Consider the following 24,613-nt stretch of genomic DNA (forward strand, 5'->3'; position numbering starts at 1 on the left):
TAGAAGGGTGGCAAGGATAAGCACCTTACCAAAATAGGGTACCAGTCCGGTTGCACACCGAGTCCATCATAAACCTGCTTTAGGTGTAGTGTCATTTCGATGAAATTTGCTCTTGTAGGTACAACTGTTTCGGCGTTTCGGTCCATCATTCTCGTTTTCCACAAACTGTGCATTCCCATGACAAAAAACATATCGAAAGGTGCACTATTATCAGAGGTTGGCAGCAGGTATCGCACAGTATGAGCGTTAATCACAAAGTCTTTCTTTAAAGTCCGTTGGAGGACTTCCCAAAATAGGATGGCGTCGGTGCAGCTAATAAAACAATGTTCAATTGTCTCTGGTACATCTCAAAGGCGACAGTTAACAGAAGAGACAAAGATACCCTTTTTTTGTAGCCATGCTTTAACCGGTATGGTTTGATCGTTCAATGCGGGTCAAAATACTTCTAGTGAATGCGGTGTTGCCTTCGAAACGTGCCGTAGAAAGTTATACTGCGGTGCATATCGGTAACTATAACCATGTAAATTACAGAAGTCGCAGTTTCACGCGTAGCGAACTACGTTTCCGCTACATTTCTTCTGCGCTCCGCGCACATGCAGAGCTATCATGCGGCAAACACAGAAGACCCCCTCCTCGCAATGTACGGCGCTGCCCCGACACGTGGCGCGCCACTCGCCCCATGATCGTGTCCGCCTTCATGGCGCGTCGCGGCCCGGCTGTCCGTGCCGATCGGGACGTTTGGCTATCGCAGCGGTGCGGATAACGCAATCGCGTTCCACTCTTGAAGGCGCAGCTTAAGCGGCCCGTACTTATTTTACCCCGTCGAGGAAGTTTTCTCCAAGTTTGAATGTCAAGTTAAACAGTACCACAGTGAGCGGCGCGACGCAGTGCTGGTGACTCCGCAAGGAGTCACACGAAAGGAGCACAGGCGCTCGTTGCTTGTAAATGCTGCACAACACGCAGTGGTACTTGTTCAACACGTAGATTACGCTGCATGTGATAGGCACAACTTACCTTTTGTTCAGGCTGCGCTTAGAGAGGAGGACATGTAGTTGTCCTCGGTTTGTTTCTATAATCCCATTCAGGAAGTGCCCTGGTATCTTGTGAAATTAAATACCGCATCGAATAAATTACATTTCTCGTTCAAAAGATCTTACCGTATCTTTGTACATCTCGTAACGTGTGACATGTCTCATAATATACATCACCACGCTATTTTGTCGGTTGTACTTCTTGCAGTCCATCCTCGAGCTTTAGGAGAAAAGATTGCGCACTCAATCCCACGCATCAGAGATTCAGCTATTGGTCGATTTTCCACCTATATTTGATTAACGCGCGGCAACCATCAATGATGTAAGCCTATAAAAGGATATTTTCTTTCGAGGTCGGTAGCATAACAAGGTTGCTGGCCATGTTGGAACCATCATTCCATAATGATCAATTCATTTGTAAGAAAAATGTGATTAAATTCGCATATTTCGCATTTTAAAACATTTTCATAATTATGCAGCCCTTAATGAAGAGTGCGTGCTAAATAGTCTTCATGGTGACGTCATGTGAGTTACCATCATAACACAGTTTGCGCGTGTCAATGCGCCTCTTCTCTAACACGATATCTTGAGCGAGTTCCTCGGAACAGCGCATCGTAAGTCACTAGTGATCACGTCATGTTAATGAGCGATAGTAAGCAGCTACCTGCCCTTTGAAAACCATTTCTTTTGATACACGTGCCGGCCAGTAAGGGGAGTTGACGCTCGCGTGCGATTGTAGCGACGTCACATGAGTCACTAGTGATCACTTCATTCGACTTTGGGATAGTGAGCAGTTTGTGAGTCTTTAAAAGCCATATCGTTTGATATGCAGGTCGGCATGTTAGGAGAGTGCACGGTTGGCCGGGAACCATGATGACGTCACGTGAGTCACTAGTGATCACGTCATTCTATTTTGTGATAATGAGCCGGTTGTTGCTGTTTGAAAGCCGTTTCGTTTGATATGCATGTCGGCAGATTAGAAGAGTGCATGGGTGGGTAAACCGCGTGATGGCGTCCCGTGAGTCACTAGTGATAACCTCATTCTACTTTGTTATAATGAGCAGGTTGTTGCTCTTTAAAAGCTGTTTTGTTTGATATACATATCGCCAGGTTAGCAGAGTGCATGGTTGGGTGAGAGCCGTGGTGATGTCACGTGAGTCACTAGTGATCACCTCATTCGACTTTGTGAAAAAGAATTGGTTCTTGCTCCTCAAAAGTAATTTAGTTTGATATTCATGTCGGCAGGTTAGGAGAGCACATGGTTGGGTGAGAGCTGTGGTAACGTCACCTCAGTCACTAGTGATCACCTCATTCTACTTTGTGATAATGAGGAGGTTCTTGCTCTTCAAAAGCCATTTCGTTTGATATGCAGGTCGGCAGGTTAGGAGAGTGTATGGTTGGGTGAGAACCATGATGACGTCATTGGAGTCACTAGTGATCACCTCATCGGCTGGGTGGTAGTGAGCCGGTCATTACCCTTTATAAGCCACTTCGTTTGAGATGCGTGCCGGCTGTTTAGGATAGTACATGCGTGAGAAGCGTGGTTACGTCCCGCGAGTCACTAGTGATCACGTCACTTGCCTTTGATATGTTAGTAGGCAGGTTAGGAGAGGTGCGACGGTGGTGAAGTCGAGTATGTCGCTATAGTGACCTAATCGTGTCATTCAAGAATAGGCTGTTACATTCTCAGAACTCAGAGACACAGGCGAAAAGACAAGCGGGATTACTAAAACTGATTGAGCCTTCTTGCCGGCCATTTCAGCAGATAGAGATAAGTTTATTGGGGCCCTTCCGACATCAGCAGATGGAAATATGTCGATCGTCGGGGCTACCAACTAATTTAACCGCTAAGGCAAAACGAAAGTTCTGCCCCAAGGAAGTACGGGCGAAGTTGCTAATTTTACGTCGAGAACCTCCTGCGGCGACATCGTGGCCCAGAAGTCCTCATCCTCTACAGATGAACGGCCTGCACTGCAGAGCTCATCCCAAGCCATTCTGAAATGCAGCCAGACAAGACACAGCAGGACAACTGCCTACCACCCCCAGGCAAATGGTCTTACGGAGCCTCTGAACAAGACCCTCCCCAACATGTTGTCAATGTACGTCGACGTAGAGCACAAGACGTGACATGCCGTGCTGCCGTACGTAACCTTAGAAACAACGGAGATAGAGCTGTTCAAGCTAGTTTACGGCAGGAACCCCACAACGAGTCTCGACGCCATACTGCCGCACGTGACCGACGAAGAGAATCTCGACGTCATCGCCCACCTGCAGCGCCGTGATGAAGCCCGACCGCTCGCCCGCCTGCGAATCAAGAACAAGCGGAGGACGGAGAGGCGGCATTACAACTTTGGACGGCGCTACGTGGAATACCGACCCTGCGACCGTGCTTGAATTTGGACTCTTATACGCCGACGAGAACTTGGCGAGAAACTCTTAGGATGCTATTTCGGACCCTACAAGGTCAGCCGGCGTATTGAGGCACTAGGCTATGAGGTCGTGCCAGACGGCATTTCGTAATCATAGCGGCGCTGCGCATAGCCTGAAGTCGTCTACATGGTGCGTCTTGAGACTTTCTACGCCGACGGACGATCTTAGGGATTCCTTTTTCTTTGTTGTTATTGTGTTTTCTTTATTATGTGTGGTTTTGCTTTAACTTGCATGTTTGTAGCATCGGCGCGATGCTTTTTAAGGAGGGAGTATTGTTGGAACCTCAGTGCTGACACCCGTTATTGCAGTCGCACCGCTGGCACGAGTTGTTGCAAATGGGTCGCAAGCCCCAAGGGTAGCGTTGGCCTGGTGGCCTGGGGCACCACTGGAAGCATCCGAAGATCCTGGCAAAGCATGAGTCGACTGCTAACACAACAACTTGTTTATTCTAGCATCGCAAAGAGCGGCCGGTCAGGTCGACCGAAGTGGAGAGACGGGAGAGCACGCGTCTCGACGGAAGAATTCGGAGCCTCTCTCTTGGCGTCCGGGAGCAGCTGCTTTTATACTATTGGCGTCGCGGGCAAGAAGGAAGGTCACGGGATGACACCACGTGACAGCGAGGCACGGACGGACTGAGAGACATGTAGAGACGAGTGTAGTGACGCATCAGACGGGCCGGCGCCGGTCAGACCTCCTCGCTTCACACTTGGGGAGCTCCTCTCCCCGGCTGCCGCGCTTTGACAAGCGTGGGCACACACACACACACGCACACACAAAGACACGTGGCACTGAACATGCCGGGACGCGCTCGGCGGGGATGCGTCGCGGCGGCTCCGAACGGGCCAAAAGTGTCCGCCGCTTTGAACGAAGCCCCGGCGTCCGTTGTATCCGCGCCGGCTTTACCGCGCGTCGTAGACGACACGTAACAGTATCGACACGTGTAGTTGTTATGGCGCTATTCTCAGCGCAGGACGCCCCTGTATGTTCCGATGGTTCCGTCCTAGAATGTTATCGATAGTTCAATCCGCTTGTCTATTATCAGCCAACCGTGTGCAATTTCATTGTATGCGTGACGCGATTTGTATAGTGCTTTCTGGAAAACATGTGGGCCTCAGGGGTCTCCCTGGAACATTCAATGACTCATCAATGAAAGCCGACGCGCTTGACCCACTGATGAGATTTTCGACCGTTGCCAACTGTGTTCACCGCTGTCCTTGTGCTTTGAGTGTAGCCTGTTTTTGTGGGCACAGTTCTGCCCAATAAAGAGGTAGTTTCGCCATTCATAGTTTTGCTACTGTGTTCTTCTCCGCCACTACCACGTTACAATGTGACAAATAAATGCCAATATATGTCTGTTAGCATGGTGCAAGTTATGGTGTAAAATAGTTTACTGAAAACTCGCATATTAGAACGATATGTAGAACCAGTTGTATTTCGTAGTCATACTTCATTGAAATGATTTAACAAGCGAAATACTTTTATCGGAACAAGTACTTTCCACTGGTGAGCTAGCCATTTTTGATGAAGTGTATCCTTTTGGCAGCCTTTAGAGAAGTATTTGCTGTAATGACTTCCGTGTAAAACGTTTGTATCGTGCATGTAGGTGAGGCTATGGCTTTTAGCCGGTATGGAAATAACTTGCGCACGTCTGTTTAATTCTTGCAATAATAACCATGAGAAAAAAAGATATGTCGTGATGCTTAACGTGTCGGAGTCCTGCGCTGGGAGGCGATATTTCAGTTCCGCCCCAGACATGCTTTATTTCAATAAGTGAAGGCGAACCTACTAGACCAGAATACGGCCAGCGGCCGACCGACCGAATGATCTCAGCTTTGTTAGTATGCGGCCAAATCATGGAATCATAGCAGACAAAAGCTTCGCTCTGAGACCATAAAAAATCAAAAGCGAAAACATGCGTGACTGTTTAAGTACTTCACTGCCCCACAGATGGCCAAAGCAACCAGAAAGAGCACGCTCTTGAAATGCTCATTGGAACCTCTTAAGGGTGCTATTGCTACTTTGGTATGTGACTCTTCCTGGGAAAAATATTTCTCGTAACAAATTATCGGCACCTTCAGCACATCGTAACCACGTCCGGAAACGGTAATGCCAAACCGCGCTTCGAACAGCCTAAAGAACAAGCGCGAGCATTGACCCTACCGTGGCCCTTCGTAGCCGTAGGTAAGAAAGGCGTGCTGTGTGCAATGAAATGCCGCGCACGCAAACCTTGTGAGAGTGCAATCAGAGGAGAACTGAGAACGAAAGTGTGCGCTAGAATTGGTACATTCCAATTTTATCGAGGGGCCTTGCAGATGACCCCGCCGTAGAGATTCATTGCAGTCAATGCTGTAGCCAGGTGGTGGCCCACCGAACTCCAACCCCGCCTCCCCCCCCCTACCCTTCCCCGAAATGTTCGTGATAGTAGGCAGCCTTTTCGGCCCCATTTGGGTGAAGGTGTCCCCTCCGAAAGTAATTTCTGGCTATGCTACTGCTTTCGGTACATCCACAAAATAGAATACACTGCCTAATGTGCTAAGGCACATTAAGTGCACATCCAGTGACATTCCAAATGCTTATAAAGGTCCCTTAAGCTCTAATTGAAGGAGGTCCTAGGACATGCATTTTAAAATAAAATAGCTTCATATTGCCACCTGGTCTATTGAGCCAGGGTTGCATGCCCAGCCGAAAACGGCGAAGAAGACGACGAAGTCCAGGATCACGTGCCAGCTGGAGCGCCGTCCTTCTTGTGTATGACATTTTCGTGTCTGGCTGCTGATACTACTGCTTACTCTTGCCTTAGCGCGTGACAAACTGGTGGAGGTGCGCGATAACCTAATCTATGCACCAAGCCACTCCGAGCAGCAGGAGCTCCAGCCCCATACCGGTGGTTACGCCTGTACACCACGCCAGCAGAAGGATCCGTGGACAAGCCCCTTAGTTTGGACTCCTCCCAGCGAAAATGGCAGCTCCGACCACCCCAACCAGTATGGAAGGCACAACACCGATTCCTTGTACGCTACTCAATTCGCGAACCCCGAATCCCTTCCACGCCGTCATACATGAGGACGTTCAAGATTGGCTGGTGCACTATGAACGTGTTGCAGCGTTCAACAAGTGGGATGAGGCAGACAAACTGAAAAAAAAAACGTATATTTCATCCTTAACGATGGCGCACGCGTTTGCTATGAGAACCACGCAGATGCCCCAACTTCATGGGCGGAATTCAAACGCCGGATTCTTGAGACGTATGCAAGCCCTGATCGCCGAGAGCGAGCTAAGCGTGATCTCCCGTCCCGTACACAAATGCCGAACGAGGATGTGGCAATGTACATCGAGGACATGACGCGTGTCTTTCGACGAGTCGACCCCAGCACGTCGGAAGAAAAGAAGGTGCGGTACCTGATGCGCGGAGTGAAAGAGCAGCTGTTCGGCGGTCTCGTGCGCAGTCCTCCCAAGACTGTGTCAGAGTTTCTTTCCGAGGGCATCACCATGAAATACACTCTCCGGCAGCGGACACCATCATACGAACGCCAAGTGAACACTGCCTCACCTCCGGACTTCTTCGGAACTCTCGGGGGACACGTCGATTTTTTTCGAGAGGTCATTCGTTCCGCAATCTGCGAAGAACTCCCCAAACATGTCGGTACCGTCATAGCCGACACTCAGCTCCTTGTTCAGCGTTCTCCGTGATGAAGTCCAGCATGCGCTAAGTGAACCACCCTTCAACACAGAAGCTCGACCGCTAAGAAATGACAGCCCCCGTATGTCATATTCGCAAGCTTTGAGGCAACCTGCCCCACCTCCCTCCGCGCTTCGCACCGCGTGCCCGGCCATGCTAGAGCCCGTCAAAGCGGCCTCGTATTACCAGGACCACCGACAGGCCACGGTGGTTTTCTCCGACTCACCATACGTATTCGAGCTTGGTGCAGGGTCGGTCGCCCAGCCCACGCCGGGAAAACTAACCACAGTGACCTTTGGGGGCGAGGTCGCTCAGTCTGGACGTGCTCAAAGACACTTACTGATGCGTACGCGGACCGACGATACATTGACGACGACAGTACCTGCTAATTACGGAAGAAGATATTGTTTGCACATTCCTGTATTGTTCGAAGGTCGTGTATTGACTGCTTTAGTGGACACTGGAGCAGATTATACTATAATCAGCGATAAACTGGCCACCCTTCTGAAGAAAGTGACCAGGCCTTGGAATTAAACACCCGTTCGTACAGCTGGCGGGCAAATCGTCACACCACTCGGCATGTGCACGGCACGAATACAGATACGCGGGCCCATGTTTGTTGCCAGTTTGAGCATTCTCCCTCGGTGTTATCGAGACCTAATCATCGGCATGGACTTTCTCAGGGAGCACGGCGCTATAATCAACATTCGACAACGCCTCGTCACTTTCTCGACAAAAAGCGCCACAGCGACGACCAACACCATCCACCCTCGAGCATCTCTTCGTGTCATCGATGGCGCTGTCACGTTACCACCGCGTGCAAGTGTCGTGGTTCCAGTGGCATGTGACAGGCTTGTACACGCTGAAGCAGTCGCTGAAAGCAATCGCTCTCTCCTGCTTTCTCATGGTGTTTGCGTAGCCAGAACCTTGTCGATCTCCATGATGGCCGCTGTGAGGTTCTTGTCACGGACTTCAGCTAGGAACACCGGCACCTTTTCCCCGCTACTGTCATCGCCAAGGCCGACGCGATCGCCGATATCACTGAGTGTTTTGTTTCCGAGGCAATCGGCACTGCTGAAGCACCTCTACGCAACGTCGACATTAGTCCAACGCTTCCTGAAGAGAACAGACAACCCCTGCCCGAGCTGTTGCTTGAGTTGCACTCTTGCTTTGCACGGTCGTCGAAGACACGTCGCACTTCGATTACGAAACACCGTATCATCCCCTATCTGCCCCTATGACAACCCCCCATACGGCAACAGCCTTATCGTGTTTCCTCGACCGAATGACATTTGATTCAAACGCAGGTGTAGGAAATGCTTCAAGACGGCATAATCCAGCCTTCATGCAGTCCCTGGTCATCGCCAGTCATTCTTGCTAAAAAAAAAAGAAGGCACGCTTCGATTTTGTGTTGACTACCGGAAGAAAAACAACGTCACGAAGAAAGACGTGTACCCGTTGCCTCGTGTCGACGATTCTCAAGACAGGCTGAGGCGCGCGAAGTATTTCTCCCTTATCGATCTGAAAAGTGACTACTGGCAAATTGAAGTAGATGAGCGTGACCACGACAAAATTGTTTTCGTCACTCCGGACGGCCTTTACGAATTTAGAGTACTCCCTTTCGGCCTCTGTTCCGCTCCAGCCACATTCCAGGGAATGATGGATACCGTACGCGCTGACCTCAAATGGAAAAGCTGCCTCGTCTATCTCGATGATGTCGTTGTCTTTTAGGAAACTTTTGACGAGCACATTCGACGCCTTCGGAATGTACTCGAAGCCACTCGATCGGCTCACCTTACACTGAAGCCAGAGAAATGCCATTTCGGTTACGAGGAACCGAAGTTCCTTCGTCACGTCTTATGCGCGGCACGTTCTCGGCCCGATCCCGATAAGACTGCTGCCGTAGCTCCTTTTCCCGTTCCAACCGACAAGAAAAGTGTCCGACGATTTTTGGGTTTGTGTACGTATTATCGACGCTTTATGGAAAATTTTTCGAAGATTGCAGATCCGCTGTTTCGCCTTACGCGTGACGACACGCCATTCCTCTGGACGAATGAAGAAGAGAATGCCTTTGCGGAGCTACAACGTCGATTGTCTTCTCCTCCCGTGCTCGGTCATTTTGATGAGGATGCTGACACAGAAGTACGCACTGACGCCAGCAATATCGGTCTCGGAGCTATCCTAGTTCAACGGCAAGACGTGACTGAACGAGTTATCGCCAACGCGAGTCGCACTCTTTCACGCGCCAATTCCCATTATTCCACCACAGAGATGGAGTGCCTCGCGGTTATTTGGGCTACCACAAAGTTTACGCCGTATCTCTACGGGCGGCCATTTAAAGTTGTGACCGACCATCATGTTTTGTGCTGGTTGACCAACCTCCGAGACCCTTCTGGACGATTGGCACGTTGGAGTCTGTGACTCCGGGAATTTAACATTACCATCGTATACAAGTCAGGCAGAAAACATGAAGTTGCTGACAGGCTATCACGAGCACCTGTTGAATCTCAGAAGCCTGACGAGGAAGACGACAGGGCCTTTCTGGGAGCCCTCAGTGGGCCGGATCTGCTCGCTAAGCAGCGATTGGACGCTGAGTTGAAACCCATCATCGATCAGTTAGAAGGCGGCATCGCGTCCATTCTTCGCCCAATTTCGCGACGGTTGTCGTCATTTTGCCTTCGAGAGGGCATCTTATACTAAAGAAACACAGGTGCCGGCGACAAACCAAATCTTCTAGTTGTACCTCAAGCCCTTCGCGACGACATCCTATCAGCCTGCCACGACAAGCCGACATCAGGTCACTTGGGCTACTGAAGGACTCTGGACAGGGTACAGCAACTGTACTACTGGCCTAGACTGACTGCTTACGTCAAAGGCTACGTCAAAGGATGCCGTGAATGCCAGCGCCACAAGTCACCACCCTTCAAGCCTGCAGGCCTTCTGCAACCCCTCGACCCTCCGCGTACGCCATTTCATCAAGTTGTAATGGACCTTCTTGGACCATTTCCCTTGTCTTCCTCCGGCAATAAGTGGATCATTGTCGTAACTGATTACTTGACGCGTTACGCTGAGACAAAGGCACTACCACGTGGGACAGCATCTGAAATTGCCCAGATTTTTATGCATCACATTGTTCATCGGCATGGCGCACCATCATTCATCATCACTAACCGAGGAACGGCATTTACGGCGAAGCTTCTGGACGACATCTTCAAGCTGAGTTACACGAGTCATCGAAAGGCCGCTGAATACCACCCTCAGACTAACGGCTTGACAAAAAGACTAAACAAAACACTCGCAGACATGATCTCTATGTACGTGGATGTGCAGCACAAAGCGGGGGACGAAATCCTGCCGTACGTAACGTTTGCGTACAACACTGCCACGCAGAAAACTACACGATTCACGCCATTCCGCCTCGTTTGTGGTCGATATGTCCAAACTATGCTAGACGCCATGATTCCGTATGAAGATACCGACCAGCTCGACCAGTTAGCTCCTGACGTCGAGGAGTGCATTAAGCGCGCCGAGGAAGCACGTAAACTGGCCTATGTGCACATAAGACAGCAGCAGTGTGCAGATGCAATAAGGTACAATCTTCACCATCGACAACTTACCTAGGAGCCTGGTGACCAAGTTTGGGTTTGGACAGCCATTATACGGCGAGGCCTCAGCGAGAAACTCCTGAGCAAGTACTTCGGACCGTACACAGTGCTAAGGCGTGTAAGCGACGTGAACATTGAAATGATTCCAGACGGAGACCTGCCATCACCCAAGCGCTGTTCACCACGCACAGAGACTGTACATGTCGTCTGGCTCAAGCCGTATTTTACACGGTGATGTGAAGTGTACTAGTAAAACAACCTTGTTTTTTGCTGTCGTCGCGTCGTCTTCCAAAGAACTGCGAAGCGTTTTTTTTTTGTTTTTGTTCCCGACCACAGAACACATTTTTCCGTATGCATTTACGTATGTGTGCTAGCGCGTTTCCTTTTTTTTGTCTTACCTAATTTGTGTACTTTCCGTGTACGTTTTGTGTTTGAGCATCGAGTGGATGCTCCATTGGGAGGGGGAATATTGCCACCTGGTGTTTTGAGCCAGCGTTGCGTGCCCAGCCAAAAACGGCGAAGAAGACGACGAAGTGAAGGATCACGCGCCAGCTGGAGCACCGTCCTTCTTTTGTTTGACATTTTCGTGTCTGGCTGCTGATACTGCTGCTTACTCTTGCCTTAGCGCGTGGCAAAATATATCACACTCCGTGAAATGGTCAACAAAGGAAAAACGGCACCGACGGTTTCACCACAACAGTCCTCGTGTGTTCACCGCCCACGTGGCAACATCCAAGAAGCCATAACATCAAAGTGAATCTGGATAGCCTCATTTAACTGGAAATGTGCGGAGGGTTGGATTTGGTGTCTTGGTACCATTAGTTTGTTCATCTGAGCGGGTCTTTTGAGCTCAGGAAGTTTAGAGTGTCACGAAACTGGCGCTTTCCCCCAGCTGTCTTGTACACCACCTGGTTACCCGCCATGGTTGCTCAGTGGCTATGGTGTTGGGCTGCTGAGCACGAGGTTGCGGGATTGAATCCCGGCCACGGCGACCACATTTCGATGGGGGTGAAATGCGAAAACACCCGTGTACTTAGATTTAGGTGCACGTTAGAGAACCCCAGGTGGTCGAAATTTCCGGCGTCCTCCTCTACGGCGTGCCTCATAATCAGAAAGTGCTTTTAGCACGTAAAACCCCATAATTTAATTTTTCAAACGCCTGGTTATTGCCGCCGATGCTGCCACTTACGTCCTTGTACGTAAAGCATGTAATGCCACTAAACACCACTTGAAGCGAAGCGCGCATACACTTCGTTGTCATCGTTGTTCTTTTCCTGAGTGTTTGCCTCCCATACGCCCATGGGACCGGATTGACTACCACTTCAGTGGTTTGGAGAAACGAACATGGAAAGGGAAATAAATAGTCGAGAACTGGTGCAAGTAGAAATTGTAGTGTATGAAACAAGCGAAAACACCAACGCAGCGAATTTTCCATTCAGTATTTGCATTTTCATCTTCCGTCCCCAATTACGACGGATTCTCTGAAAAGTGCCCATAGCGGGTTTAGTCCAATTTATGTGAAGAGAAGCAAGAGAAAAACGAAAGCAGCTGTAATCTGTTGGTCGCCGTTGTTAGCGTATAGGTCCACGCAAACCAACGTGCCGAGTTCGCTGGCGACGCTATACCCGGCCTTTCTTCCCCTGAGACTACGGTTCACCCCTTCCCAGTCTCTGCCGGTGTTGTGCTTGAGCCAGATGTTGCCCCACCACGGCGGAATGGGGCACGGCGGCAGCACCGCTGCAGGCTGCGCACTGTGCCCCGTCTGCGAGCCCGGCTTCAAGCACGAGGTGGGCGACAGCCTTGCTTTCATGCCGCCGTCACCGGTTCCCCGCGTCTACTTCTGGAGGCAGCACGAAGAGCAGCGCCTCATCTCCGAATCGACGAGTACACTCGATAAGAGTCTGACGCAGCACACCACCACCACATGCACGGCGGAATCTGCGGAATACGACGCGAGGAGCAGCCTAAGCACGAGGTCTGCCCCTACTACGCCGACAGCTTCCATGAGTGAGGTGTGTGCTGTCTGTTTGTCCTACATAAATCCAGGTTTCAACTCAGCATACGGCTGTCAACTTTTCCTTCTCGAAGTTTCAGCGTATGCAGCAAATTGGGCAGGCGACATTCTTACTTACTTAATCTCTTATTGTTCTATTGGAGCCGGTAGGAGGCAATGAATTTTTCTTTGCCGACGCATGGTAATCGCATCACAGTAACGAACATTTCCGTCCGTTATACCATAAAACATTTTCAGTTACAAATACATTTGCGTGGTGCCAAGTCAGGGTAGTCCCACTAAATGGACGACGTCTAATTCTTCGCGTCTTCAGAAAACAGAATAACTTGTTTATTCCCGAGCTGTAATCATTGTTTTCTCATTTTTTTATCGAACCGTCTACTACGAGACACACAGTAACAGATTGGTGACGTGAGCGAGCTGCGTAATAATACTATGCTATTTCTTAAACACACATTCAAGGTACATAGTAATGCTCAAGGGTGGCTTTCTTGTGAGGCGTTAACCAGATAGTAATAAATGTTGTGGGTGTCATTAAATGTAATTTGTTTTTTTTGCAGCTATCTGTGGCTATGGTACACAAAACAAAAAAATTCAGTGACGTTTAAATTCGTGAACGCTGGTAAAGCGCAAGCGTATGGGTGCTATAGCGCGCACGAAGCGGTCGGCCCTCAGTGCGCCTAGACGCTTGCACTGTCCGCCTCGCAGGTCGTAATCAAGTCGGGGCTCGCGCGGCCATGCCGTTGGCAGCAGCCGCGAGAGTAGAATGGCCTCTCGCTGGGCAAGACGGCGCCTCACCCCCCCCTCCCCCAACCGCCCTATAGCGAATAATAGGGGGGGTGGGGGGCTTAGGGTAGGGCACTTTACCCCCTTGCGACGCGACATTGAGACACAATCGTCGGGTCACTGTCATACGGTTTCACTCGGACACACCGCGTTGGGCGGGCGAGGATGATTTTCTCACGAGACGAATCCAGTGCGTCACTACCGCAAACAAAACCTGTAGAAACTGCCAGAGGAGGTCAACCCAGCGCGCCGCGCCTGCCTTCCTCCTTCGCTACGCTTAGCCTCGTTTCTACTTCCCCCCTTCACTAGACGTAGCGCAGACTTTCACCCAGGTTGCGTTGCTTTACTGCGTGAGCTTTAGGCTGCTCTAATGTCCATGTATTGACCATTTTCGCGGAGCAGTTTGTTCTAGAGAAACGAGATGGCGCTTTAGGTGGCACGTCACCACCTAAATTTGATTTGGGATTTCTTTGGGATGTTTGGGATGTTTGCGAATTTGGTTTGGATGTTGTGGCGAATGGACGTGCTTTTCGCGGCTCCGTTGCGATGACGAAATCATAACTTTTTGAGCATGCTTTGAGCTTGCTTATGTTTTTATTTGCTGTTTTTTGCATTTAAATAGTAATTGGGGTTTTTTCCGTTTCTTTTCCTTTCTTTATTTGTCTCTCGTATTTCAGGTGCGCGGGTGTGGTTCGTGTACGTTTGTTTTGCAGGATGATTAGAGCGTCCTTTCGTGTCACGTGTTCCAACATGTGCAGCCTAGTGGGACGTTGAGTGTTTGTAGTCTTTAAGTAGTAGCTTGGAAGTGGGAAGAGAAGTAGCTATTAGTGGTTTTACTGCGCGTGTTTGGTAGAAAAGTGAGAGCGTGACCGCGTGGTTGAGCGCGTCATACCTTTGGTCTCCGCGGCATTGATTGTTTTTGACACAGTGGTGAGAGTTGCTTTGCGGCATTTCGAGGATTTGGATCCTGTGCGTATCGATTTTTCCTAGAAGGCACGTGCTCTGCATTGATATAGTAATATAGTATTTCCAAAAAGCCGTGCAATACGTGGCGAGAAAGCCGGTAAAGCAGGCAGTACGGGGGGCGACCCTCAAGGCAGATGAGGAGACGGGTGAGAATGGAGAGGGCGCCGAATCAACCGGCACACAATGTGATGTCGATACTAGGATGCAGAAAATGGAGAGTTTCCAGGAAGAGCTTCTCAAACAAGTGCAAGAGCTCAAAAATGAGATAAACACAGAGCGTGAGGCACGGAAGGTAGTTGAAAAGAGACTGGAAGCAGCCGAGGAAAAGGTGAACAGGGCCGCCATTGTTACCGAGAATGTGCGTGACAATGCAGCGCAGACCCCCGACGCGACAGGCGCGGGAGGGTCAGAGAAATACGTGCAACGCAGGCAGGGTGATGATGGGTTAGCTGGAAAGAGCAGCACCTACCTTGAGGCCACTACACGGAAAAAGCAGGAGCCGAGGGGACAATGCCCCTTGTCGAGTCCGAATCACGCGGACAATGACAAAGGGAAGCAGGGAGAGGTAGGAGAGAGTGAAAGGGTGATTATTGCAGGCGATTCAAACCTGGCTGGGTGCTCAAAAGCAATAGTGGAGAGCGTGAAAGGCGACAAAAGAGTGGCGGTAGGGACATTTCCAGGGCGCACACTGGGTTCTGTCATGGAGCGAGCAAAAGAAAAGCTCGCGGAAAATGCCCACGTGCACAACCTCGTCATAGTAGCAGGTGGGCTAAATGAAGTCCTAAACAGGAAAGGGCCAGGACTAGCCCAGCGCTTGGCGAAGGGGGTGGACGTCTTGCGTGAGCTATCCCCTCAGGTGCAGATCGTGGTGTGCACGGTGCCGGAGGTGTCCGTGCGTGACAGTCACATACAAAGAGCCATAGCGGCTGCTAATGAGGCAATATGGAAAATGAGCCGAGAGAAAGGCTTCGAGGTTGTCGAAGTAAACAGGGAAGTGAGAAGTTGCGGTGGTTTTAAACGAGACGGGATCCACTTGAATTACAGGTTAGCACGAGAAGTGGTCTGGCGACATGGTGGTCGCGCTGTTGCTTTTTTAGGGGGCCCGCGGGCGCTCACGAGGTCAGAGTAGATAGTAATGGAGAAGGTCCCCTAGGGAAACATCAGAAGAGCATCGCCGTCGATAATAGAAAAAGGAGGAAAACAAGAAAAAGAGCTCGCCATGCAATAGGTTACATAAACATGCAGGGCGGCAGAAGAAAAGTGGGCAGAGATTGAGGCGCAGGTACACAGAGAACAAATAGGGGTGTGTGCGGTTACAGAAACGCACCTTAGAGACTCAGAAGAGCCACCAGTTATTGACAATTATGTTTGGGAAGGGTGCAACAGAACTAAGTCGGAAAGAAAGGGAGGGGGAGTCGGAACGCTCATCCATCAGGGAGCCAAATGGAAAAGAGTAAATTCACAATGTCAAGAGCATCTTTGGTTATCAGGTACAATGAGTTGGAAAGAAATTTGGCTGGGCGTTACGTATTTGTGGACCGTAAAATATTGCACAGAGAAGAACAAAGAGTTCGTGGAATGCATAAGCGCTGATATTAAGGGTTTCGGGAGTGGTGCTGAAATTGTCCTATTAGGTGACATGAATGCCCACATACAGGATTTAGATGGCTATACCGACAATAACGGGAAGTCAATGCTCGACCTTTGTGAGCAAAATAACCTCGTGATCGTGAATACAGGGCCTAAGTGTGAAGGACAGATCACGTGGGAAGTGGGAAACCGCCAATCGACCATTGATTACTGTCTGATGACAGAAGGAATTCATGATAAGTTGACAGAAATGTTCATCGATGAGGAAGGGTTGAGGAAAAAAAAATGCAGCGGTGGCGTAGAGGTAGAACACCCGCCTCGCGTGCAAGAGGTCCGTGGTTCGAATCCCGGTGCCGGCAATTTTCCACCGGATTAAAAAAAAATCCGCATGTTCATAAAATTGCATAAACATGCCTGGAGTGTGGCCTGATCCCGGTGACCAGAACCGGTAACGCACTCCCTCACCAGAGCAGGATTGGCCGCCCTGGTGCAGTACTTAGCCACAACCTCCTATATGAACAACACAATGAAACCCCGGCCCTCAGTCCCCAGCAGCTGTGAAGCAACTAACTGACCACGGCGGCGGTCGGACCTGCGACGCAGCAGAGGGTGCTAAGAATCACTGGCTCCGGACAGGCCGCCATTGGAATATGAACCTGGCAACGTTTAACGCTAGAACGTTATCTAGTAAGGCGAGTCTAGCAGTGCTATTGGAGGAATTAGAGGGCAGTAAGTGGGATATCATAGGGCTCAGTGAAGTCACGAGGCCAAAAGAAGCATACACAGTGCTAAAAAGCGGGCACGTCCTGTGCTACCGGGGCTTAGCGGAGAGAAGAGAACTAGGCGTCGGATTCCTGATTAATAAGAATATAGCTGGTAACATACAGGAATTCTGTAGCATTAACGAGAGGGTGGCAGGTCTTGTTGCGAACCTAATAAGAGGTACAAAATGAAGATTGTACAGGCCTACGCCCCTACATCCAGTCATGATGACGAGGAAATCGAAAGCTTCTATGAAGACGTGGAATCGGCGATGGGTAGAGTGAAAACTAAATACGCTATACTAATGGGCGACTTTAATGCCAAGGTAGGCAAGAGGCAGGCTGGAGACAAGGCCGTGGGGGAATGTGGCATAGGCACTAGGAATATCAGGGGAGAGTTATTAGTAGAGTTTGCGGAACAAAATAATATGAGGATAATGAATACCTTCTTCCGCAAGCGGGATAGCCGAAAGTGGACGTGGAGGAGCCCGAACGGCGAGACTAGAAATGAAATAGACTTCATACTCTGCGCTAACCCTGGCATCATACAAGATGTGGACGTGCTCGGCAAGGTGCGCTGCAGTGACCACAGGATGGTGAGAACTCGAATTAGCCTAGACCTGGGATGGGAACGGAAGAAACTGTTACATAAGAAGCCGATCAATGAGTTAGCGGTAAGAGGGAAACTAGAGGAATTCCGGATCAAGCTACAGAACAGGTATTCGGCTTTAACTCAGGAAGAGGACCTTAGTGTTGAAGCAATGAACGACAATCTCATGGGCATCATTAAGGAGTGCGCAATAGAAGTCGGTGGTAACGCCGTTAGACAGGCAACCAGTAAACTATCGCAGGAGACGAAAGATCTGATCAAGAAACGCTAATGTATGAAAGCCTCTAACCCTACAGCCAGAATAGAACTGGCAGAACTTTCGAAGTTAATCAACAAGCGTAAGACAGCTGACATAAGGAAGTATAATATGGATAGAATTGAACATGCTCTCAGGAACGGGGGAAGCCTAAAAACAGTGAAGAAGAAACTGGGTACTGGCAAGAATCAGATGTATGCGTTAAGAGACAAAGCCGGCAATATCATTACTAATATGGATCAGATAGTTCAAATGGCTGAGGAGTTCTATAGAGATTTATACAGTACCAGCGGCACCCACGACGATAATGGAAGAGAAAATAGTCTAGACGAATTCGAAATCCCACAGGAAACGCCGGAAGAAGTAAAGAAAGCCTTGGGAGATATGCAAAGGGGGAAGGCAGCTGGGGAGGATCAGGTAACAGCAGATTTGTTGAAGGATGGTGGGCAGATTGTTCTACAGAAACTGGCCACCCTGTATACGCAATGCCTCATAACGTCGAGCGTACCGGAATCTTGGGAAAACGCTAATATAATCCTAATCCATAAGACAGGGGACGCCAAAGACTTGAAAAATTATAGACCGATAAGCTTGCTGTCTGTTGCCTACAAAGTATTTACTAAGGTAATCGCAAGTAGAAGCAGGAGCACCTTAGACTTCTGTCAACCAAAGGACCAGGCAGGCTTTCGTAAAGGCTACTCAACAATAGACCATATTCACACTATCAATCAGGTTATAGAGAAATGTGCGGAATATAACCAACCCCTATATATAGCTTTTATAGATTACGAGAAAGCGTTTGATTCTGTCAAAATCTCAGCAGTCATGCAGGCATTACGGAATCAGGGTGTAGCCGAGCCGTATGTAAAAATACTGAAAGATATCTATAGCGGCTCCACAGCCACCGTAGTCCTCCATAAAGAAACCAACAAAATCGCAATAAAGAAAGGCGTCAGGCAGGGAGATACGATCTCTCCAATGCTATTTACAGCGTGTTTACAGGAGGTATTCAGAGACCTGGATTGGGAAGAAATGGGGATAAAATTTAATGGAGAATACCTTAGTAACTTGCGATTCGCTGATGATATTGCCTTGCTTAGTAACTCAGGGGACCAACTGCAATGCATGCTCACTGACCTCGAGAGCCAAAGCAGAAGAGTGGGTCTAAAAATTAATCTGCAGAAAACTAAAGTAATGTTTAACAGTCTCGGAAGAGAACAGAAATTTACAATAGGCAGCGAGGCACTGGAAGTCGTAAGGGAATACATCTACTTAGGGCAGGTAGTGACTGCGGATCCGGATCATGAGACGGAAATAATCAGAAGAATAAGAATGGGCTGGGGTGCGTTTGGCAGGCATTCTCAGATCATGAACAGCAGGTTGCCATTATCGCTCAAGAGAAAAGTGTATAATAGCTGTGTCTTAGCAGCCCTCTCCTACGGGGCAGCTGGAGGCTTACGAAAAGGGTTCTACTAAAATTGAGGACGACGCAACGAGCTATGGAAAGAAGAATGATAGGTGTAACGTTAAGGGATAAGAAAAGAGCAGATTGGGTGAGGGAACAAACGCGAGTTAATGACATCTTAGTTGAAATCAAGAAAAAGAAATGGGCATGGGCAGGACATGTAATGAGGAGGGAAGATAACCGATGGTCATTAAGGGTTACGGACTGAATTCCAAGGGAAGGGAAGCGTAGCAGGGGGCGGCAGAAAGTTAAGTGGGCGGATGAGATTAAGAAGTTTGCAGGTACGGCATGGCCACAATTAGTACATGACAGGGGTTGTTGGAGAAATATGGGAGAGGCCTTTGCCCTGCAGTGGGCGTAACCAGGCTGATGATGATGATGACGATGATGCGGAAGGGTTTAACAGCATAGGGAGTGACCATAAACGCATCATATTGAAAATGGGATATGTAGTTGGGAAAGAGAGCAAGAAGAGCAATATGGCCAGTCCATATTTGAACGCTGAGCAAATAGCAAATACAGTCACTAGAGTTGAGGAAGAACTTGGGAAATGGCCAAGTAAAGAGCGGGAATATGGTGAGCTTATAAGTGTAATAAAGACAGAAATACGGAAAGAGAACCAACATGTTCGTTGGAAAGGAAAAAAGACACCGAAAAGCTGGTGGAAGAAGGAGATACGAGAAGCGATCGCCGAAAGACAGAAAGCATCTCGAGAGCACAGGCAGGCAAAGAAGGCGCAGTTGCCACAGGATGAAGTAACTAGTAAATGGGAAATATACCGGGAGAAAAAGTCTATGGTTCAAATACTGGTGCAAGAAATATTAAAAGGTGAACGCGAACGTTGGTTGTCAGAAATACGTGAGAAACAGAAGGCTGCACCTAAAATATTTTGGAACCACATAAAATTATTAGGCAGGAAGCCAACAACAATACAACAACATATCCTAGACGAAGATGAAAACAGACTCGAAGGAGAAGCGGCAATAAATTACATCCGAAAAGCAACAGCCGAATCTTGCCAAGGCAATGACGAGGTTATACTTGTTGAAAAAAAGAGCATGAAAGAGACCCAAGGGGAAAAGCAGCTGGTGCTAACAAATTTAAACTGGAAGAAAGCGGAAGAGAAAATTCCTAAGCGTACAGCTACAGGGCTTGACGAGGTTCCCATTAGGCTGATAAATGTACTAGGACCAAAACGTAAGGAAGCTCTCGTGAAAGCAGTGGAAAGAACTTTAAAAGATATACGAATACCAGACAGTTGGCGACAAAGTAGAATGAATTTGATTTATAAAGGAAAGGGGGAGAAAGACAGAATTCACTCGTATAGACCGTTGACCATTACATCGGTAATATACAGGCTAGCAAAGCAGGCAATCAAATTAAAGCTTCAAGCATGGACAGAGAATAATGGCATTTTGGGAGAGCTTCAGTATGGCTTCAGAATAGGTAGGCGTTTGGACGACATCTTGTTTGTTCTTACTCGGTGTATTGAAATATCAAAAGCAGAAAGCAGACCGTTGTATGTGGCATTTTTAGACATTACAGGAGCGTACGACAACGTGGACCACAACATATTGTGGGATATCCTGGAAGGGGAAGGCTTAGGTAACGATTGTATACAGCTTTTGAGAGAGATTTACCTAGAAAATACCGTTTGCATTGAATGGGAAGGGATGAGGTGCGAGGAGAAAGTTTATATCAACAAGGGACTGAGGCAGGGGTGCCCTTTATCCCCGCTGCTGTTTATGATCTACATGGTGAGGATGAAGAGGGCGCTAGAAGGAAGTAATATCGGGTTTAATCTCTCATACAGACAGGCGGGTACAGTAATAAAGCAGCAACTCCCAGGTTTATTTTATGCGGACGACATTGTGTTGCTAGCTAACATGCAAAGTTATTTGCAACGTCTGGCTAATATCTGTGGACAGGAAGGCAACGATTTAGGTTTGAAGTTTAGTGATAGAAAATCAGGTGTTATGGTATTCAGTGAAAACAGTGAACAGACAGTGGAGATACAGGGCCAAGAAATACCTCGGGTAACAGATATAAATACCTTGGTATATGGATAAACGAAGGCAATGGATATATGGAAACGCAGGCAAAAACCATAACAGTAAAGGGGAAGAGAAATGCAGCCATAATGAAGCACAGAGTGCTATGGGGATACAATAGGTACGAGGTCCTCCGAGGTATGTGGAAATGTGAAATGGTTCCAGGACTTACTTTTGGAAATGCGGTTGTTTGCTATAAATCATGGGTACAATCAGGACTCGATGGGAACCAAAGGTCAGTGGGTCGCCTCGCATTGGGCGCTCACGGGAAGACTACAAATGAAGCCGTGCAGGGTGATATGAGCTGGACTAGTTTTGAAGTGAGGGAAGCTCGCAGTAAAATTGAGCATGAAGAACGGCTGAGGAATGTGGAAGAAAGTAAATGGGCTGGGACAGTGTTCAGGTATCTGTACAGGAAAAACATTGATTCACAGTGGAGGAAAAGAACTAGGAAGCTTACTAGCAGGTATGCGGCCTGTAGGGTGGACAAAGAGAGAGAGAAAACAAGGGTAAGAAAGGCAGGGAGGTCAACCAGAACAGCATCCGGTTTGCTACCCTACACTGGGGGTGGGGGAAAGGGGAATAGAAAGCGGAAGAAAGGGAGAGAGTAAACACTGAGTACGTGTTGGAGGGACACCAAACACAAGGACACTATAAAGGGTCTGTTAAGCCCGTGCACTTCAAGTACTGCACTAGTGCACGAATCGCTTTTCGAGCCAGTGACGGGTGTGGCCACCACAACAACAAAGGTCAAGCGGAAAGTCAGAGAAGTTGAATTAATCTCATGGGTGGCGGCAATGGAAAAGAAACCTGCCATGAGTAACTACTTAAGAGGAAAAAACGAAATCAGGAAAGAAACCATTTATGATAACTCAAAGGCTCATTACTTTTCGAAGCGAGATCAGTATGCCTTAGAACACACACCTATACAGCGAGATATAAGAAGGAAGAAGAAGCATGTGCTTGCTGTGGTAAAGCTAGGGAAACTACGGAGCATGTTTTATTAGAATGTGAAGACGTCTACCCAGCGGTAGATTTAGGCACCACTGGCCTCCTTGAAGCCCTTGGGTTCAGAGGGAGCAGTGGTAAAGCAAACATGTCCGCAATAGACATTAGTAAGAGGCGACTGGAGGATTGGTGGAAGAAAAGTAGGGAAACGAGAAAAGACGGATACGTACAAAAGCACAGTTCGCAATAGGGGAGCACAAAATTTGGGCGTGGTAGTTCATAGTGTTTTTTTTGTCTTTTTTCATTGTTTCACCTAGGTAGAATATTAGACAGTATAGTAGCAAGAGCTTGGTGGCGCAACCCACCACCCGGTTCCAAAGGGACGCTGTTGTGCTAATATTTTACGTAATTTTTCCAATGATATAGCTAACATTGTATAATGAGCGAATATTGTATTTTTCTTGTACGTTTTGCTTGTATATTAACACCACTCCCCTCTGTAATGCCTTTGGCCCTGAGGGTATCATAAATAAATAAATAAATAAATAACATCCATCCGTCCATCCATCGCTAAAACCTCTTAAACTTAGTAAAGTATTGACACTCTCCTCCTCCGCCTTCACTCCTCCTTGTTTCTCCTCTCTTTCACGCTCCCTCCACGACCGTCGCGCCGCCTATGATGCTCGAGCGCAGCAGACGACCTTTCGCAGAGTCAAATAATCATTTTTGTTTGTATAACTCGTTCAACATTTTTCTGTTTACTTTGTTAACCTATATGTGTCCCACCCCTTATGTAATACCCTCACATGAGGGTCTTTAAGGAAATAAAGTGAAGTGAAGTGAAGTGAAGAATGCGCGCATAGCAAGGAAGTGCTCTTTAGGCGTTCACGTTGGCTTTCCAGCTCCCTGTAACTTCGTGTACAGCGTAGAATTTCTAGTCGGATGGTTATACAAATTCAGTAACGGCAGCTTTTGTTTAATTTTTTAATAACTATTTCTTTAAAAAGTATCTGAAGGAGTGTTAACGCTGTGCGTTGACGACTGCGAATGTATCGCGTGCCCTACAGTTAGGTACGCAACATTTGTCAAGGGCGTGTCGCAAGATCTTGTTGCGAATAGTTGTAAATACTACGTTTACGATCGAATGACAACATCTTGAATTCCAGCAAGCCCTCAGCCTAAAGAATCTGCGCCGCCCTTACCATGTGAATTCGCAGCGCGCATCAGCTATGACGCACAAAGGCGGACGGAGATCACTGCTGTGAAGGTTCGGAAGTGTATTACAAGCTACAGTCCCGCCAACGTGCGTGCTTGTCAATCTAAGCACGCGCAAAGGCTCAGAGGTGGGCGCTGGTGCTATTGTTTCTTGCGTCTCAACGTCGACAGAAATACCGCGGCCGATCATCGAGTCGGGACTCTGCGTACACACAAAAAAATAGTATAAGTTTTTAGCATTCGTGCGCCAATGCTTAACACAATGCTTGACAACTCTTGCATAACAATGCATGACTCAATCTCGAACAAGACCACTGTGGGCTTCAGTATTTTTTTTCAGGTTAATGACTTATCAGGAATAACACTTCATCGTGTGTTGGTTTGACCGTTTACTAAGTGACGTACTTGTCGCTAACCGAGTTGCACTGAAGTGCATGCATTGAGGACGGTTGCACTCCCTCCGAAGTAACATTTGCGAGACATGACTTTATTATTGAAGCCATGATCGCGCAAAGAATCCCGCCGCCATGAGGCGGCTGAATATTGTGGCAAGTGAAATGATGTTTTATCTAGATGTCAAAATGATATGAAATGGCATTCGAGTTGGAAGTTAACAGTTTATTTTCAGCATAGATGCATTACAGATTTGCCTTTGCAGTCACAAGTCCGTGTGCACCATTATTGTCTCATTGCGTAAATAAACGCACCAGCCTAAGAGGCCTACAGCAAGCGCGTCTCAATTAGGCATAGTGACTGTAGAAACTAATAGTGGAATGAACGAGCAAGCGAACGCCTATACGAGCACGCGAACTAAACGAACGAGCAAACGACTAAATGAGCGTGCGAACGAACGAGCAAACGGCTAAGCACGAAAACCAGCCAGAGAACGGGCGGGCGACCGTACGTTTTCTTTGCGAGTGCTCCACCGCCGCATCTGAAGCTTCGCACGTACACTTTAAAGCTCACGCGAATTAGCACATACATCTCAATTACCTGTGATGCTGTCGCTCGGCGACGAACGCACCGCGTAACACAATTTCGGGAGAGCTCGCACGCTTTTCATCAGTGCCTCTGTATCGCAAATCCACCGGGCGACCGCCAACGAGGAACACGAACAAATGAGGCAAACAACGCTATTCTATCTAAAGAAGGCTAGTAAGTAAGCACAAAAGGCAGAGAGTTGCTCTCCTGGGGCGCTTTCATGAT

The 24,613-nt window shown here is 48.3% G+C and overlaps 1 protein-coding gene across 4 annotated transcripts in view; it reads left to right on the forward strand.

Moving 5' to 3' along the window:
* The first annotated feature begins 1,863 nt into the window (after positions 1-1,863).
* Positions 1,864-24,613, forward strand: part of LOC135913372 (neprilysin-2-like) — a 472,005-nt gene continuing 449,255 nt past the window's right edge. For 3 of the 4 annotated variants that reach the window (XM_065445968.1, XM_065445970.1, XM_065445969.1), the window contains exon 1: positions 12,272-12,757. In XM_065445968.1, the coding sequence (XP_065302040.1) occupies positions 12,440-12,757 (318 nt within the window). In that variant the 5' untranslated portion in view covers positions 12,272-12,439. Of the gene's footprint in view, positions 1,915-12,271; positions 12,758-24,613 lie in introns of those variants that run through there. The other variant, XM_065445971.2, reaches the window with a different exon arrangement.

The sequence above is a fragment of the Dermacentor albipictus genome, chromosome 1, assembly GCF_038994185.2.
Source record: "Dermacentor albipictus isolate Rhodes 1998 colony chromosome 1, USDA_Dalb.pri_finalv2, whole genome shotgun sequence".
In the NCBI taxonomy this organism is placed as follows: domain Eukaryota; kingdom Metazoa; phylum Arthropoda; class Arachnida; order Ixodida; family Ixodidae; genus Dermacentor; species Dermacentor albipictus.